Genomic DNA, 13616 nt, shown 5'->3' on the forward strand with positions numbered 1-13616 from the left:
AAGTTATCGCAGGATTTATTGAAATCCAATCCATCTGATTAAATAACAATCAGCTGGAGTGCCCTTGATATATGACCAGAGTCTTAGCTAGTGTTTGCCTACCCGTGTTTGTGTATGACGCGCAGATGTATATAATACCCATCACTCACACAAACGATATCAACACTATGTTTGTAGAACAACGATAGATGCAAATTTATCAAATTGAGGAACAATCCCAATCTGTTAAAAAATGTGGTTATAACGGATCGATCTATTTATTTTGTTCTTGTCAAATTTTAATGTTGTGCAAGATAAGTTCAGATTGGCCAAACTGTTATCTGTGGGTAAGGCATTAAAAAGGGGTTAAACATATTTTGAGTATTGGATAATATTGAGAATGCATCGGAATTTGGGCGTGTTTTTCAATCAGGAAGGGCATATATTTTGGGTATATTAAATAGTGGCCGATATTGATAGCGGAGTTTGAGCACTATTTTCCAACATGAAGAAACTGTTGACTGTATTTACGTATTTATGCCTGGTCTGCGTGGAATACGCATCAGGACATGGCAGACTATGGGAGCCCCCGGCCAGGAGCACAATGTGGCGGAGAGGTTACCATACCACCCCCGACTACAACGACAATCAGCTATTTTGTGGAGGATTCTCGGTAAAATTTTCTTCAAAAGGGGCTTGGTCCTTGTTTTAGCCTACCTTTACACAAAATCATATGCTAATTAGTTCTCAGTGGTAATTTAATGAAGGTGGCTCTTCACATCAAAATGTTATTTAAAATTTACCAAGAAGACTAGTGTAGACGTTTTGATTTTTTAAAATAAGAATTATAACCGTTATATGTTATTTTTTTTTAAAAATATACGGCAAACATCTTCAAGAAATACGTCATTTGGAAATAAGATATATTGGACAAATATATTTTGAAATGAAATCGAAAAAGAATTACCTTTCACAAATTATCGCTATTTTTTATAACTTGAACCAAACCAAAGAAAGATATTTTGGACAAATATATTTTGAAATGAAATTGAAAAAGAATGACCTTTCACAAATTGAAATATCGCTAGTTTTTTTTGGGGGGGGGGGAGGGGGTGTGGTTGGTTAATTTATATATTTATTTATTTGACTTGAACCAAACCAAGAAGAAAACAAGTACCGATACCGATCAAATTTTTATAAAAAATAATTAAATCCCTGCTTATTTCATACACGTCGCATCAAGAAATTAATTTGCTTTATAAATTTATGTAAGTCAACCATTTTACAACAATGGAATGGAGTTTTCTGATTAAAATGTTATATTTACCAATTTTTGTAATTCCATTTACACTTGGTTAAAATTTGAAAAATCGCAATATTTCTGAATTTTGGCCATTTCATTTCAACATGCTTAAAACATTTATTTGTCTAGTGTATCTTTTTTTTCTAATTGACATGTTACTTGAACTATTTAGCCATACATGAACATTTAAGAATATTAAGAAATAATGTTTTTAAATTTCACAAAGTTTTTTATCTAAAAAATTAGAACGTCTATTTGAGTCTTTCAGGCATCTTTTATTAGATATTCCTATCGTGCATCAAATATCACATCGACATTTGATTTTAAAATCTCTTATTTGTAAACAAAACACCGTTTTTATTATTCCAACAACAACAACAAAATCATATAAAATTACTGAGAGTTCGTTTTACTCTTTCGATGGTGAAATCATACTTTATATAAGGTGCTTTAACGAGCCATTAAATTTTGATTTAAGGCGTCATGCACCTTAAAAGCAAGTGCTTTCGCATTATGATGTCACAGATTACACCAGAGCACTTTGAGGTTGTCAGTTAGACTCAAAAAGTGCTGTTTGATGATACTGTCAAATGATGCTGCTTTTTAGATTTACCAATACAAGATTTACCCTTGCATGTAAACTAAGGTTTCCATGTGATGTTCTATTTAAAGAAACAGAAACAAATTACTTGATTCAGAACAAGATGGGACCGAATTGTAATTTTTAATTATATGCATGGCATTATATTCTACTTTGCGAATACAAAATGTCATGAGATCGAATGTATGTTGTGTGGTGTGTTTCATACATGTACTAACTATGCTGGGCCATTCTTTGCATACTGATTTTGACTATGGATTACTCCGTTTACTTGATCAACATGCAAGGATCACGGTGGGTGTGACCGGTCAACAAAGAAATGCTTACTCTTCCACTCCTCCTAGACACCTTATCCTACCACTGGTATGTCCAGGGGTCCGTATTTGCCCTTCTCTCAATTTTGTATTCTTTATAGTACATGTATTCATTCTTTGTTATCTTCACTGTTTCATTCTTGGTGAGAGAGAGAGAGAGAGAGAGAGAGAGAGAGAGAGAGAGAGAGAGAGAGAGAGAGAATGTATTATGAGGGATCTGATATGAAAATAATGGAAGCATGAAATATCGGGGTAATTCACAATCGAAACAAAGTCTTCAATGGTTTTCTAACCCCTCATATAGATAACCTAGACATCCATAGTAAAACTCGGTTAAAACGAATCCCCGATGTCCCTTGGATTTACCTTGTCATATCCGTAATTCAATATAGAATTATTTCTAAATTTCATAACAAATGCAGTGTGCGAAAGGTACTAGTAAATTACAAAGCATAGTCAAAGGTGAAGATAATGAACAGTGATCAATCCCATGACTTCTATAAGCAATACAAAATAGTATAACCCACGAATGTTCATCTACATACTGATGAAATAAAATTGATCATAACTAAAAGGAATACTAGTAATACAAACCATTTGTAAGTACATAAATTCTGGATCCCGGCGCCGTACCAAACTTAACACATTTACGAGGGCGAGTCAATAAGTAACCAGCCTATCCCATTTTCGATTGACTGAGATGGTCACGATTCCCATGCCTTGTTTCAATACATGTTTTATACCTGGGTACAAAATTGCACGCGTATCGAGTCATTCTTTAATAAGATATTGAATGTCAAACATGGTTAGTGTTGCAAAGGCATGCTTTTCATCTACAGTTGAGTCCCGTGCTATAATTCGGTACTTGTATTTAAAAGGTAAAACAGGCAAGGAAATAAACGGCAAGTCAGCCGATGTTTATGGGTTTTCTGTACCATCTTTTGCTCAGATTAAATTCTGAGTAGGGGAATTCAAACGCGGTAGAACATCTTTAGAAGATGAAGTCAGGTCTGGACGCCCACTGGATGCCTACGACGAAGAAATGTGTAGAAAGTTCGGGTTCTGGTATACTCTGATAGGCGAATTCGGGTGGAACAAATAGCGCAGGCATTAAGCATTTCACATGGCAATCTAATTAAAATTAGATGTTAGATCCGCTCGCGTACTCACATCGAGCGGATCTAACATTTAATTTTAATTAGATTGTTCACATGGTAGCGTTTCCACAATTGTACATGATCGTTTAGGCATGCGCAAGCTAACAGTCCATTGGGTTCCCAAATCCCTTAGCGATGAGTATATGACAACCACAGCATCAGTATGCAAAGCTTTGTTGAAGCGTTTTAGGTCAAAAGATGATTTTCTTTTGTGTCTGGTGACTGTAGATGAGACTTGGGTTCATTATTATGAGCCAGAGAATAAAGCCCAGAGTCGTCAGTGGGTAGGGCCTAGGTCCCCGAGGCCAAAGAAGTTCAAGACGCAACCATCTGCTGGCAAAGTGATGGCCACAGTATTTTGGGACGTAAAAGGCGTTATTATGTTGAACTTTTTATCCAAGAGAAGTACAATAACTGGAGTGTACTACGCAAACTTGTTAGACCAGCTGAGAACCGTCATCCGTGAAAAACGCCGAGGTAAACTCTCTAAAGGTGTTTTGCTGCAACAGGACAACGCGAGAGTCCACACTTGCAAAGTTGCAATGGATGCTGTAAACGAAACGGGTATGAATTAATACCACATCCTGCCTATTCGCCTGACCTACCTCCTAGCGACTTCTTCCTATTCCCAAACTTGAAAAAGGATATCCGTGGACGTCATTTCCAGTCTGACGAAGAAGTCGTAACGGCAGTTGAGGAGTGGGTCAATGGAAAGGACCCTGACTTTTTCAGTTCTGGGCTGATGGCACTTAACACCTATGGTCTAAGTGCACCACACTAAAGGGCAATTAACATCGAAAAAGAAGATGTGGATCTCAACCGGAAAGAAGTTAGGCTGGTTACTTATTGACTCGTCCTCGTAACATAGGTATAGGTAGTGATTGTTTATTCTTCAAGCCGTAAGAATAAGAAATTAACGTTACTGGTCTTTTTAAATTGGATATGACCTTAAAACCGTGTCACGATAGACGTTGATACGTTAAAAAGCCTCGAGCACCATGCATACATGTAGGTCAAATTTTGAGGCAGTTCATCTACAGCTAGTGACGCCTCTACATGAGTGACTATTCTTAAAGAAGATGGGTGAACTTGGCGAACAATAGGTTTATTCATGATTGGACACCGGTCGCGAATCGGGAGTTCAAAATCTGCGTTGATTGTACCCGTAGTTACAATAGATACAGTACCGTACTAAAACGCTGTCCAAAATATTTAGAATTCAAAACAAATATACATGTATAGATCATACTTCAAAGAAGGATATTTAATCATAATCGTCATCAGAATTTGTTTCACAGGCAGCATCATGTATATCAGACATTAAGTGGTTTTTAACACGCACATAATTACACTGATGTCTGGAGTACCAGGGGCGGATCCAGGAATTGCGGTTACGGGGGGCGCCACTTTATGAGGCAGTGGGTCCAGGGCGAAGCCTTCGTGGGGCTCCAGGGGGCGAAGCCCCCGAAAGCTCCTGGATTTTACAGATTTTATGGCGCTTAAAATATTTCTCCTATTTAGTCATTTTTACGATTTTCTTTCATTTTTTAAGGTGAAATTAATAAAATGACCCAAATTTTAAGGTTTTTTTTAAAAAAAAAAAAAAATTAAGTTCTCCAAATAAAGTAATTCAAGAAATCAAAAGATTTTGTAATTTATTTCTCTGGGAGTGGAAGAAATTATTGCTTCTTTTATCGTTTAGTACATTTTCCGAAACAAGATACCGCGATTTACCTTAAATTTGAAAATTTTAGGGGGGGGGGGCGCCGGCTGCGCCCCCTCTAAATCCGCCACAGTGTACCTAAGGTACCAAATGACACTGCATATATGCTCGCAACATCCAACAGTACGTGCTCCACATTTCTATTGACATATTAACTGATGTGAATGAGAAACCTCACATGTTTTGGGGTGTAGATCAAATGTGGAATAGCGTTTTCTGTATGGGGCAGTATTAATGATTTGATTCGGATTCAGTTTTTCCCCAAGAAATGTTTTGAACAGCATTTACAACCTACTGGTACTAATATATCGAATATGATAAAGGCATCCGTTCTTGCCTCTTTTGGTACAACTCTCAGGCCGGTTTTACAGTTACAGAACGCACATTTGCTGTTAGATTTCCCAGTAAATACAAATGGGACAGAAACAGACACTTGATTTGCTTTTGTTTTTGTACTGAACAGTAGTTCACTGTGCCTTTTAGACAGTCTGCACCAATTGGTTGCATATTTGGCTTTTGTCATGATCCCTTCAAGTAACTTCTTAAGCATTGTTGAATTGCTCTCTTTAACTTTCCTTTAACGTGTCGTTTAAATAAACAACATTCATACTTCACAGGAGGCCCCATACTTGTTTACATTTATTCACTAGCTGCATGTTGGAATCTAATACTTGTGATCATCATTAAGACTGCATAAACTTAGCATAAAATGCCACAGACAAATAATTATGGGAAGTCTATTCATTAATAAGGAAAAAAATAGGTAGAAAAAATTGGTATTCGAACCACAGATATGCAATCTGGACTTGTCCATAACGTCAGTGAGACTGCCGCTATACCACCTCGCCTATCCATCCCATGAAGAATTGTCGAATATCAAGCTATCTAAAGTCACCCGTCGTGCGTGGACATAGACATTTTCTTGACGATACGACAAAAGTTATACACAAGAAGTAAGTTTTTTTTTCATAGAGTGGGTCAAGTCTCCATACTTTTATTTACAAAACATGTTACACCTGAACATGTACTAAAATATTTTACTTAGTTCACAATGGAGACTTGGCCCATTCTATATGAAAATCTGCTTGGAAAAGTCTGTTATTTTGTGCATTTTTCGCGTATAGGTGATTTTAAGTAGGATTTTTGTAATGTTCCTTTGAAATGGGCACATAGAAAAAGCATTTTTGGAAACTATGGATTGATTGTTTTAACTAGAATGCAATTTTTTCTTTTTCTGGAGAGTTTCAATTTTAATTTTGATATTTGTCCCTCTGTGGGTTCTCGGCTCGACAAAGTCACCCATCTTCCAATTGGACGTTAAAAACAACACAAAATAACATTTTTTTTTTTTTTGAGGACATAGAAAACAAAAACTTTTGTGAACTTTTACAGCGTGTGTATAGTTAAATAATGTTTGTGTGTGTCATTTTAAAATCAATTGAGTCAGTCAGAGTGTTATATACATGTAGTTCATAACTGTAGCTATTTGGGGGAATATTGAGACAAGCCAGAGACCTATAGATCCACTCCGATTGATGGCAATTTTTTTTTCTGCGCGTGGTTGAGGTGTTGTATCGCTATTCTAGCATCGCCGTCTCCAAATTTTGATGCAAGAAAATCATTAACATATCCTACCACTTCACTTGTGCTCAAACATACCTTCAAACATTCATTAAATGCCCATGCGACCCGACAACTCGCAGCTTCTGATGTTTGTTAGTCATGAACGATGCCTGTCATTTCGAACCCTGTTGATTTCCATACCCATACTCTTTTTGAATCATAATCTTAATTCGGTTAAAAAAAAAAAGAATTGTTTAAAGGGAAAGGCAACCCTAACCACGTTGTTGCTTTTATGAATAAAGTATAACTTACTGATATCGTAAATGACAGTCTTTGATAACAACAATTCTTGCTTAAAGTTAATTTTGGAGACGTATAGATTTGAGTCCGTTATTTCGCAAGAATAATTTGAGAAAAGAAGACGTTCAGTCGAGTCGCAGACCAGGCAGACGGTACACGTTTCTTCGTACAAATGTCTCGAACCTCAACTTGTCATTAAGCAAATGATGGATCCACAGTTTACATTGTCTTTTCTTTTCAGATGACTTGGTTGGGTCTGGAATTTTGAAAAAACTTTTTTCACATCTCCCCTTCGCATTAGTGCAATCAACAGCTTGACAGGAAGACACCATCCTAGTTATTCGTAAAATCTACCACATGCACATATTTGATGATCTTAGAATCTCATGAAAACTGGAACAGACGGTGTGGCGTCAAAATTATTGATTTTTGTGGTCTTCAATACAAAAGAGTTCCACATCATGGCAGCCTCTATAGATGGCGGGAATTTCAATTTTTAACGTTTTATAATTAGTACTGAAGTTCATCTAGGCCGTATATCAACAGAATAGTATGACAAATCTTTATCATATAATTAATCCTATCATTTATCATGTAAAAAAATTTGGGGTTGCCTTTCCCTTTAACAAAAAAAGTATAACAACTTGTAATATTAAATATCGTATGATCAACATTACCATTTATAAGAAATTCATATTTAGTATTTTTTTTTTAAACCTAACCCCCTTTAATAGGTTGGAATATCGGGAAAATAGACAACTTTTCATAAATCTGGTTCTCATCCCTACACTTCGCTATATGAAAACGGAGTGGCGGGAGCGGAGACTAGACTAAACTGGAATGTTTTTCAATGTTGAAGAGCTAGCTTATTTTACGACTAGATGAATAAACATTTTTTCCCATCTTATATCAATTATTTGTAATTATAATAAACGAAGACCGAATACATAATTATGTATTATTAGAATTATGAATAGATATAATAATCAACAGGGTTCAGATTGACTGGTTACCCAACATGGCTACATGAACTATTTGAAACAGTTTTCGGTTTGCATGGGGATTTAATGAATATTTGAAAACAATTGAAGTGGGAAAATATGTTAGGAATGTTTTTATATCAAAATTTTGAGACGATGATGCAAGAAGACAGCGATATAAGACCTCAATCGTGCGCCATCCCCTAAAAAAACAACCAAAATTGCACCGCAAACCGAAGTTGTTTTTTTTTCATAAGGGGTGGATCTGTAGCTTTCTGGTTTGTCCTACATTTTTCTAGAGAGCTACTGATCTGCAGATAATTGTTTTAATGCATTTGGGGAATAAAAGCAATTCTTGATATCCGTAAATTTGCTATATCCGAATTCGGTATAATCCATTTTTAAAATTAAGAAATATCAAGAAAAAAAATAACACAAAAAACTTTGTTATATTTGTAAATGTGTTGTATCCTTACTAAACGACTTTCACTGTCTTCTTTATATCAAATGCTAAAAATATCAATAAGAATATAGAATGAAAATTTCTTACATGATTTACAAATTGTGTCTTCTAAATCTGGTAGACTTTATTTTCTAAAGCAAGAAAGTATTTTCTTTGCCCTTTAAAAGCCAAATATAAATCGAAATGTCTTATGGCAGTCGTCCCCGTTTTTTACAGTTAACCTAAAAAAAAGTTCACTATTTCATCAACCTTAATAGGGTATTGTAAGGATTATGTGTATTTAAGGCGTGTCTTAAAGGTTTGGAACAAAATCAATGAAGTTTGTGATGACCCTATTGAGCAACGACAGCATACCTTACAGAGAAGTTTGCACCATTGCATTGCGTGCACAAGGATTTTTGTAATCGAAGTATTTTTCTTGAGCCAAATATTTGGGCAAGGAACATGATTCATATCATGTTCCTCAAACACAGTGAATATTTTATTTACATTCGATGTCGTAACAACGCAGGGATACGTAGACAGACAGGTAGTCGAGAAATTATTCTGTTGTTCCGTGTTTTCCTTTTAATTCTTGCAATGTTGCACCAAATTTACCCATTACATGACTAAACACGGCTCGATAAAAATGAAGTAAATTTCCTTTTAACAAACTCAGAATTTTAAACATGATTAAAAAAATTAAGAGCCATGGTCTGCTTTCCAATTTCCTTGTGAATATATTGTTTGTGCCTTTAAGAGCGTTATGAATGTACATGTGCATGTTAACGAATTTCCAAATAGTTATACTCCCTTCAAAGAAGATGAGCATATTGCTCTGCACCTGTCGGTCGGTAGACCACATGTGGTCCACTCAATATCTTGAGAACCATTCAATTGATAGTTATGCTATTTCATATGTAGAACGGTTATAAGTAGGAGAGGACGCCTGTCGTTTTTCAGGTCAAAGACCAAGGGTCAATCCACTCTGGACATAGGAAAATACTGTCCGCTCAATATCTTGAGAAACTTTTCCTTAACAGACATTAAACTTGGTACACTGATACATTGTGAGGAGTAGATAACCCCTATTGATTTTGAAGTCATATGGTCAATATACTGACCGCTCAATGTCTAGATAATCCTTTGCTTGACAGACATCAAACTTGGTACACTGGTGCATCTGCAGAAGATGACCTCTAGTGAGTTCGAGGTCACATGGTCAAATGCCAAACTGGACATAGAAAAATACTGCCTGCTCAATACCTTGAGAACCCTTTGCTTGATAGACATCAAACTTGGTACACTGGTACATCTGCAGGAGAAGATGACCCCTATTGATTTTGAGGTCACATGGTCAAGGGTCAAACTGGACATAGGAATATACTGTCCGTTCAATATTTTGAGAACCCTTTGTTTGACAGACATCAAACTTGATACACTGGTACATCCTCAGCAGAAGATGACCCCTTTTGTTTTTGAGGTCACATGGTCAAAGATCAAGGGTTAAACTGGACATAGGAATATACTGTCCGCTCAATATCTTGAGAACTATTTGCTTAACAGACATCAAACTTGGTACACTGGTATAGGAGAAGATGATCGCTATCGATTTTGAGATCACATGGTCAAAATTCAAAAATCAAACTGGACATAGGAAAATACTGTTTGCTTAATATCTTGAGAAACCTTTGCCTGACAAACATCAAACTTGGTACACTGGTATATCTTAAGAAGTAGATGACCCCTATTAATTATTTTGAGGTCACCTGGTCAAAGGTCAAGGGTTTAACTGGACATAGTAACATATTGTCTCCTATATTTTGATAATCATTTGCTTGAATGACACCAAACTTGGTACAGCATAAGAGTAGATGACCCCTCTCGATGTTTAGGTGACATGGTCAATCCACTCTGGACATATGGAGATATTGTCTGCTCAATATTTTGAAATGATTTGGCACTACTGTCAATTAAATGATGCATGTGTATAACCCTTTTCAATTTTGCACCATGGGGGCATACATGTTTTACAAACATTTCTTGTTTTCTTTGCAACTTGTCGTTGAAGAATTTTTTTAATAGGGCATTGTAAATTTTATCAAAAAAATATTGAGACTTTTACCCGAATACTGAAGTTTTTTTTTTAAATTACAGATTCATTGGATGCAGAATGGAGGTAAATGTGGAATATGCGGTGACCCGTATAACCAACCGCAGCCCCGGGACCACGAGGCGGGCGGAAAGTACGCATCCGGTATCATATCGAGGCGCTATACGGAGGGGCAACTAATTGACGTCGATGTGGATATCACGGCCAATCACAAGGGATGGTTTGAATTCCGACTCTGTCCAAATAACGACGTAAAGAAAGTGGCGAGCCAGACATGCTTCGATAATAACCTGTTGAAATTTTCCAATAATGCAACAAGGTAAAAGTAGTTTCCACATACAAGAGTATTTATTGTGCTGGGAAGAATATTAAAGTGACATTAGATAGAAATGTGGATTACCAATAGTACTTAACGGAAGAATAGTCCCAGACAATAAAATCAGGAAGTTTTTTTTAAAATAATCATGATTTCTTAAAAAGAAAACAGAGGTGATTTATTTAAAAATTCCTACAAAGAAGAAATTATTTCTATATTACCTGATGTGAACAGAACATTCGTCCTCTGTATACAACTGTTGGCAGTTCAGCGTACGTTTGTCAGTACACCGAATTAGTTCATCACAGTGATTTAACAGCAATGAAAATTAAAATTAAAATATCGTAAGGGCGGGACGAGATTTTTTTTTTTTTGGTCGTGAATAACTGCTAACCTAACCAAGAGACTTGTGAGTTTAGTTTGATCTGTCTGCCCGTCCTTTTGACAAGATTAGTATCATGTAACAAATGTGCCGCTCTTTTAAAGCCACTATTCTCAAATGAATTCATTTTCATTCGATGTAAATCTTTTAGGTACCACATTTCCACGGCAGTCGGCATGTACCACGTCCAGATACAACTGCCCACCGGCCTGACATGTACCCAATGTATCTTGCAATGGAAGTACCACGCAGGTTAATTCATCTTCCAAGTTTTACATATATATATATATATCAGTGGTTATCTGGCAACTAAGTTTGACTTGTTCGTTTCTTTAAAAGAATATATGATATGCTATCTCTTTAAGCACACAAGACGACGTCATGTCGTACCAGGTAAAATAAAAACCGACACTGATGGATGATTTACATCGAATAACGCGACAGTAGAAACGCTTACAGTGACTGTCTCAGTCACCGTGCAATCAATTATCGATACGCACCAGTAACAATTTCACCAGCAGGCGTTTGTGATTTAAGGAGGTATGCTACATCAGGGGAAATTTGATATGGATGAAAAGTGGAGAGTATGTACAACAATATTTTGAAATTGAAAATTTTCAAATTTACTTTATTTAGTCAAAAAATACAGTTTTAGTTGAAAGCAATCTGAGAAAAATTTAAAACCCCTGCTGGACTCGAACACGCGATCTACAGTTCAGCAGTCGATGTGCTAACCTACTGAGCTACTCACTAGGCGAGAAATTTTTTAATGAATAGACAAATATTGAGGATATTTATATTTTTCACCATGTTTTAGAAAGAAGTCAGCCATTATGACGATGTAGAGTACCTCCTTAAAGGCGAACTTTGAGGAGTCGTGGTAAACCTTCGGTATTGGTACTGCATTTTGAATTGTTGCTTCAGCCCAGGACGCTATTTTCGCAACTGGGAGGGCTGGGTTAGATTCTTGATTCTGATGCCGCAACAAACCTAAGCTATTTGAAATCGTCTCACTTAAGATTTTTTCAGAGTATGAAGAATTACTCTAATGCAGCTGCATTACTTTAAAAAGTTGTTAATTTTCCTAAAATCATGTGTAAAAACATTTGAATTTAAAAAGAAAATAGTAGATTATTTATAAAATAGATATACAATGTAGCGTATTGACACCATTGGGCTTATTGCGTTTGTTGGTGTTAGGAACTCCTTCTCATGCCCACCTCTTTGATGTAATAGTGAACCATGAAATGGAGAGAAAGAAAACTCGGTCGTCCACGTTGGTTTACGGATTAAATAAACGGTTTCTCACCAGCAGCCACATACTTTAGTTTAAACCAGTTGAACGTCAGATACCTTTACAGATACAAAATATATACATGTTTTTATCAAGTGGATAGTCGAAACGGTGACTGTTCCTTCGTCAATCACCCAGCATTAAAGGTGGCATTCACAGATCTTTCGAATGTGACCTTGAAAACGGAAGTCACGTTGGCACGCTAAAGAATTCTGAAGATTATGGCCGTATAGCGCCATGCTAGGTCAAAATTTGTGACACTTTATTGAAAGCAGGTGATGCCTTTAAATCCATTGAAAATTCACGAATGTGTCGTTAAACAACATGCGAACTAACGAAATGACTTTAATGTTCAAATTCAAATCTATAATACATTTTTTCAATTTTGCTTTAAGGAAACAGTTGGGGGGTTGACCCATCAGGAAAAGGATGTATAGGGTGTGGTGTACAGGAAGAATTCTATGGTTGTTCCGATATTGCGATTGATGGCAAGAGTGGAAATCAAGTTAATGCAGGTACAATCGCAAAAACAACAAAACAGCCTACAACAAGTACTACGACAACGACTCCCACGACAACGAAAACCACAACAAAACCAACAACAACGACAACAAAACCAACAACGACAGCTAAACCAACAACGACGACTAAACCAACAACGACCACGACAACAGCTAAACCAACAACGACAACAACTAAACCAACAACGACCACGACAACAGCTAAACCAACAACTAAACCAACAACGACCACGACAACAGCTAAACCAACAACAACACAGAAACCAAAACCTACAACCAAGAAAGCAACACCTTCCCCCTCTGTCACAACTGGTTCTTCCAATGGCAGTGGCGTTCGCCCTGTTCCAGGTGGGATGAGCGCCAAAAAGAAGTGTGGACCGACATATGTATGGAAGAAGACAGCAGGCATGCAGCTATGGTGCGAGACGAACTGTCGAATGGGCTATTGTCCCTCGTCACACTGTGTTTGTGTATAGACTTGTATCAGTCTCCGAGACGATAATGTTAATGTAATCATAATCCAGTCATCTCATTTTTTTTAATTCTGTATTTGAATAAACAAAGTCAACCAACAATTTATCTGTTGATACTTGAATCATCCTCATATATATGATACCTCTTTACAATC

The 13616-nt window shown here is 36.5% G+C and overlaps 1 protein-coding gene across 1 annotated transcript; it reads left to right on the forward strand.

Annotated features, from left to right (window-relative positions):
* Positions 1–379: 379 nt before the first annotated feature.
* Positions 380–13563, forward strand: LOC125663347 (nuclear pore complex protein DDB_G0274915-like). Its single transcript, XM_048895641.2, has 4 exons — positions 380–652; positions 10520–10794; positions 11325–11425; positions 12863–13563. Exons 1-4 carry the CDS (start codon positions 485–487, stop codon positions 13462–13464), a joined length of 1146 nt encoding a protein of 381 aa, XP_048751598.2. The 5' UTR covers positions 380–484; the 3' UTR covers positions 13465–13563.
* Positions 13564–13616: the final 53 nt, after the last annotated feature.

Source organism: Ostrea edulis, chromosome 1 (assembly GCF_947568905.1).
Source record: "Ostrea edulis chromosome 1, xbOstEdul1.1, whole genome shotgun sequence".
NCBI lineage: Eukaryota > Metazoa > Mollusca > Bivalvia > Ostreida > Ostreidae > Ostrea > Ostrea edulis.

Bases quoted from the DNA above. Each gene is read 5' to 3' on its own strand.
- LOC125663347 (XM_048895641.2), top strand. From the start codon at position 485: ATGAAGAAACTGTTGACTGTATTTACGTATTTATGCCTGGTCTGCGTG. The intron at 653-10,519 runs GTAAAATTTTCT...TTTAAATTACAG, and splicing joins TATTTTGTGGAGGATTCTCG to ATTCATTGGATGCAGAATGG. The intron at 11,426-12,862 runs GTTAATTCATCT...TTTTGCTTTAAG, and splicing joins GCAATGGAAGTACCACGCAG to GAAACAGTTGGGGGGTTGAC.